The sequence below is a fragment of the Poeciliopsis prolifica genome, unplaced genomic scaffold, assembly GCF_027474105.1.
Source record: "Poeciliopsis prolifica strain line A6 unplaced genomic scaffold, Auburn_PproV2 SCAFFOLD010, whole genome shotgun sequence".
Lineage (NCBI taxonomy): Eukaryota > Metazoa > Chordata > Actinopteri > Cyprinodontiformes > Poeciliidae > Poeciliopsis > Poeciliopsis prolifica.
This window is the reverse complement of record NW_026562385.1, coordinates 7,732,501-7,738,939: the sequence shown is the minus strand read 5'-3', so window position 1 is coordinate 7,738,939 and position 6,439 is coordinate 7,732,501. Positions and strand designations below refer to the sequence as shown.

Sequence of the window (6,439 nt, the reverse complement as noted above, 5' to 3'; positions counted from 1 at the left end):
AGTTGAAGTCCTGACACACTTGAAGGAGACTTAAGAGAGAAGCAGAGCTGGTGATACAGTATTTCTCACCCGCCTTAAGAGAACGAGCGAGGATGTCCCACCATCCCAAGCCTGAACCCCCAACCTCCTGCCCCCCACCCACCCATGCAACTTGTTACATCACTGGACAAAACATGGCCTGATAACAACCAGTCCGCCAGTACGGGGGAGGGCCGCAGAGAGGGGTCAGTTCCTTGCCTTCTTCCTCAAAACAGCAGCATCTTCATTGTGTTAAACACAGAGATATATATATATATATATATATATATATATATATATATATATATATATATATATATATATATATATATATATATATATATATATATATATATATATATACTTTTTTTTTTCTCTCAAATATGTATATACTCACATCTGGTTACAACGCATTAGTGATCATAACATCATAACCAAAATAAACAAACAGAATGAACAAAAAAGAGAAACGTAAAAACATAAACTTATTACATCTTGGGGTTGCATGCCATCACCTCATTAGTTATCATTAAATGTAATTAAAATACATTTTTTGTCTTTTAAAAAGAGCAGGGTTGTCATCACAAGGGCGGGTTGTTTGGGTGCATGTTCGAAAATAAGTCGGCATCAGCTTACATGATGGTTCTGCAAAAGTTGAACAAACTCAACAAAGTGTTGTGAGTCCATGAAACAAAATGGTGCGTTGATATTTTCCATGTGCATATTGTTCACTTGACAGCTCACACAGGCAGCATGTGGAGATAAATATGATAATAACTGTAATAAATATGCAGATAAATGCAAAAAAGGGGACAAAGGGGGAGGGGGTTGAGTCAACATCAGGGATACGCTGTTTTGGGAGCAAGGAGAGGTTCACTGTAGTATCTCAAAAACAGTGATATGACAGAGGTTGTTAAAAATAGCAAAGATGGAGCTTCAGCTGAAACACAGTGGCTTATGCAGTCAAGTAGAGAGAGGAGGGACAATCCCATTATTCCATATGAGGATAGCTTTTCAGAATTCATTCTGTGAAGGGTGCTCAGTTTGGCAAAAAAAAAAAAAAAGAGAAAAAGAGCTGAGAACATCTAAGCTCCCTACCACCTTCCCTTTCTTCCCCTCCTCTTCCTCCTTTTCTCTCTCAGGTTGCATGAGCTCCAACACAGAGCTAAACTGGAAGACCTTGGACTGGTATAGTAAACAGGAGAAAAGTTTCATTCTGTGTTGTGGCCACCATAAATTGTAGCATGTTTATGTTTTTTTTTTTTTTTTTTTATAATATATTTTATATATTTTTTACAAAAACTTGTGGCACATTTTGTTCTGTTGCTACTGCTCCTCCAAAATGCACAGAATCATCCTGAGGTATTTTTATTTGATACAATTTGGCTTAGTGGATCCAATCAATCAAACAAATCAGTTAACAAAGGTGATTTCATGACTTGTCTTTTTTCTAAAGTGTGCAATTTGTACAGCTTTCTGCTACAAAAAGTTTGGCACGAGTGAACATGGAAATATATACACGTATGTCTCTTTATGCAAATATCAAAACATGTAAATAAACAATCAGATTAATCCCACCCCACCTCAAAAGAAAAATGTTTTGGTTATCATTTCAAGCTTGCCCAAGATCTGCCATGCACAGATAACACTAAATCCCAACAGATGGATATGTGATGGATGAGTATAAAACAGTGGAGCCTCCTTGGATCCAGTAGCCGCAACCCACAACCCACCCAAACAATAAAAACTCTTCTTCCTCAAGTGATCTGGATTACTCACAATGTGAGAACAGTCTGATTTAAGACTACAGTGTTTAAAGGGCAAATATAATCATATTTGGGAGCCAGAAAATCTAGAATAGCCTATGAAGCCTAAAATATCGTAATAATTTTAAAAGGACATTTGAATCACCAAAATGTCTTTTCAATCATGCATCAGGTGGTATTTGTATAGCACTAGTTTTGATGCATGTTCAACATATAACATGGGAGTGGCCTTCCGGTGGTACAGCTGGTAGCACTGTCGCCTAGCAGGACCTGCATGTTCTCCTGGATACTCACACCTTTTCCCACTGTCCAAAAACACAAATCCTAGGTTAACTAGTAAGCTCAGGTTTGGAAATGTGTGCATGCATTATGGTTTGTCCTGTGTTGGCCTGTGACTCACTGGCTACCTGGTGTACCATTCTTCTAGCCCAATAATTGCTGACCCGCCCCCTGCAACCATGCAAGGATAAACAGATAAAGACAATGGATGGATATGGGAAGTATATTCCCACCAGTTAGTGGTCTCAGCTATGCCCAATTATGCTTAGTTTGGCTAATTTATTAAATTGGCAGTACCTAATTGAGAATGTGTTTGACAGCTAAAAGAAGTACCATATGATAATGTATCAACAGGACAAACTGTGTCCAAAAAACAACTTCAATCTATAAACTCCACTCTGGTTACTTATCAAAAAATGTCAAATAGTGTGTTTGAACTCTTTGGCAAAACATAATAATGATGGAGTGAGCATTTTTGCCATTAATATCATGTTGTAAACATTTTTGTCTGAAGTTTATGAAACAATTAAAATCTCCATTCAAGGGAAGGCACACCCCAAACCTGAGACAAGAGAACATATTTAAATGCTAGAGTTAGGAAAAAATTCATTCAAACCACTAAGGCAGCCATAGCTCTTGTTGATGAGTATAAAAGTTTTTATGCAAGAACATGCTTTCTTTTACAGTGGTTTTTGCTTTTTCATCAGTACTCTGTTACGCGTCTTATTTTCATATTCAACTAATTGTTGTTGTTGTTTTTTTACCTGACTGAGCCAAATGAATGCGGGAGCATTTGACAGTAGTTGTAACCTAAATGTATATCAGTTTATTTACCTCCCTCCAATCCACCACCTTAGCAACATTAACATCAAATGACATTTAAGGCTAAACTACTATTGGATAACTTCTAGAGTTTGAGGGTTATACAGATGGCATGTTTGGAGTAACATCCTGACTTTTATCTAACTCTTGTGTAAAAACTTTCAGAGTAAACTATTGACTCTTTACATGGAGAAAAAAAAAACTTTTAAATCCATCTGAACGCTGCCAGTGTTATTTTTTTAAATTAGATTTATTACAACTCTGGACATTTTTTTCTCCCTATGTTGAATTACAAGTAGAATGGATTAGCAGAGTACTTTTAAAACCCCCATTTGTTAGCTCTGTAATCTAGTTCTCTCAGAAAACATTTTCCTGACTTCCTTTGAAGTCAGGAAAAAACTCAACCCAAAATTTCAGCTGTAAACTTTGGTATCAATACTTCTGAGTTCAGAATCCCAAACATGTTTTCATTACTCTTTTGACCAACATTTTGTCTTTCACAATATTTTTGCATATTGCTCTATTTGTCATGGAAATGAATGGAACTATCATGACATACATGGCTGAAAACGAATAACAATGAATCATTTTAAAAGTGATGATATATGCCCTTTAAATACTAATAGACTGTCAATACCTAGTTCAACTGAGAATGAACTGGACTTCAATCTAAAATAATAAATGTGAGTTATTGTCGATCACACCATTTATGACATCTAAATGAAGGAAAGGAAGAAGAAAGGGATCATCAGAGCGTTTTTTTTCTTTTTTTTTAGCTAAATACCCTGTTTTTCAGTGGCAGAGTTGTCAAAAGACAAAATTATTCCTGTGCTCACCACAGAAGAGGTGATGGCGGACACAGATGTCGTCTTTCCCCTCTCTGTTATATAATCTTTATTCTCTTCCACAATTATCTTTACAGGTTTATTATGTTTAAAGATCACAGATCAAAGTTTGTGTTGTACTATATCCATCCAGCACCTCTAACGTTGCCCTTTTCAGAAACATGATAAATATGTGTCTGACTGAGTATTTGTGTGCATTTCCTCTTGTCTTGAAGGAAAAAACAAATAAATAAACACATGCAAAATAACCTAGTACTCCTGATGATTTTTTTTGTTTAGTAAGGTATGCCTTTTTTTTTCAAATGCAAATGTGGGAGAGAGTTTCTTTTTAAACTAATTTCTATTGTGCTACCAAATAAGCAAACACTAAAATTCTACATAGATTTTTAATTTTTATAGCTGAATAGAATAAAAAAGTAAGACTTTGCAATCATTTTATATGTGCAGTGCCAAGAATGAAATGCCCCTCTGCTACCTGGAGTTTCCATTCTTAGTCTTTTCTCTATACAAATCACTTTCTCAGTCTGCCTTCTTTCAGTTTGTAAACATTATTCCTACATTGTTCTCATCACTATTGTGTTGCTGACAAGGTTTTTAAAAGTAGAAAACCACTCTTTAAATGTTCAACCAGTAACTGACAAAAACAGCCACTTGATTGCACTGATTTGCTCACTTTTTTATCCTCTTTGTGTTCTCCTTCACTCTCAGGTGTTGTCATAGGTACACTTGTTAGCGCAACATGTAGCAGACCATTGGACGAGCTCACTATTCCACCTATCCATTCCCAGAATGCCTATAAGTCTAGTTCACCCATTTGATTTCCCTGTCAGGCACATTCACAAAGTGAGCTCGTAGTGAAGGTGGAAAAGAAAAATGGTAAGAAGGAGGTCATTATAAGCATGATCTCCTTTTCCACTGTTTCTTAATCCTCCTTAAAAAAATTTTTTTAAAAATCACTACCACCATCAATGCCTGCACATTACTAGCACATAATACACTCTTCTTCTAATACCAAAGTAGGAATTCTTTGATAAAGAAACCTAATACACCAATCCCAGAAATGGCACTATTATGTTCTCTTCGTCCATTTTAAAACCGTACAGCAGAGTGCTGATCAAATATTAAACTGATTGGTACATGGGAGACAATGGGCAAATATGGTGATGTCATCTGCAAAGAGAGTAAGAGCAATACAATTAGTCCCAAGTGGGCCAGAAGTTCTTTTTTGAGCACAATGTCAAAGAGAAGAAAAATGGTCAGGTGGCTATGACATCCCTTAGTGGATAACATAGTTGATAAATTATAATACAAACCCAGAGAGGAGTTAGAGGGAGAGAAAACATTTCTTATATGAACTAAACATCTGACTCCAGACTGGGAATTTTCTTATACACCCGTCTATTGCTGAACTGGGCTGAGTTTAGGACACCCCTTGAGGCTGGGTATGCACTAGTCTTATTGGCTGAGTAAGGCATCACATGCTCTTTATTATACACGTCATTAGCTATCCGCCCATCCCTTGAGCAGTATGAAGAGGTGGATTTAACAGAAGAGCGAAGATTGTTCGCATCATTGCGTGTTTTGATGGGAGCTGCTCCTAGGGCCAGTGAAGGAGAACCTACTGCCAGCTGTTTGTAAATGTCAGAGGAGCTACGCCCATGGACCAGTCTGCTGCTGGTATCATCCCTCAATGAATGACTGAGGAAAGGGTTTTCTGAGCCATGGGTTGGGTACAGGGACTTGCTTCTCTTGCTTTCCTCAAGGTTATTGTTAAACAGCATTGATTTAGACCCAGTGCCAAAGAGTCTGCCGGAGTAAGGGCGCATCCCAAAGAGATTGGCATAGTGGGAGTCAGATGCTGAGTCCAAGAAGCGATCCTTCTCCTTAAGGCTGACGCTGCGTGCTGGTCGGCCCAGGTCTACATCCTTTGGCTTTTCGAGCATGATGTTGTCAAAGGAGTGCTGACGACTTAGCCTCAAGCGGTTTCTTTTTTGGACATGTGGCCCATCTGTCTGTGGCCAGTATAGACCAAACATTTCGTCTGGCTGCTGCTCCTCTTGGTGATGCATGGTGGGGCTAACCAAGGGATCACCAAGAAGCTGGTCCTCACTAATATCATACAAATTGGCTGTGTGAAGGCATGCATCACATCGATTGTATGGAGATCGCGTCCCAGATGCTGTGGCCGATCCTGTAGATACGTAAGGCCCTCCTTGTTGGTAGCTAGAGGGTACTTTGGACAGGCAGGATCGGCAGTGCGTCTGTTTGTAGCGGTCAATGGATTCATGAGGGGACAGGGAGATATTTTTCTCTTTTAGGTTGTAGTGTTTAGAGTAAGCAGAGTCTGGCAGAAGATCTGAGTCCGTGTGATGCATAGGTGAGGAGTTCAGATGAATGATTGGCTGCTCACACTTTCTATAGTTATCACTGTGGTCAGAGTAAATTTCAGGGTAATCCAAATCATCTGTTCCAAGACCATGACTCTCACGGTAGAGAATGGGATCTGAATGGAGGCTCATTTCCCGGTCTGAATCAATGGTGTAGATTTTCTCTCCTCCTCCTCCTCTCCCACTTTGGTTGGTTCCACCGCTGACCTGCTTAGTTTTTAAGTAGGACAGCTCCACCTCACTGCAATCCCTAGGGTATTTTGACGTCACGGATCTTTTTTTTAAGTTGTCCTTGGGTTTCAGGTGCTTGTTGTTTTCTGGG

At 38.6% G+C, this 6,439-nt stretch overlaps 1 protein-coding gene across 2 annotated transcripts in view; it reads right to left on the bottom strand.

Annotated features, from left to right (window-relative positions):
• Positions 1-391: 391 nt before the first annotated feature.
• The window catches only part of grin2aa (glutamate receptor, ionotropic, N-methyl D-aspartate 2A, a), a 151,157-nt gene continuing 145,109 nt past the window's right edge, over positions 392-6,439 (bottom strand). For both annotated transcript variants that reach the window (XM_055035359.1, XM_055035358.1), the window contains one exon: positions 392-6,439. This exon is cut by the window's right edge and continues 611 nt beyond it. In XM_055035359.1, the coding sequence (XP_054891334.1) occupies positions 5,086-6,439 (1,354 nt within the window). In that variant the 3' untranslated portion in view covers positions 392-5,085.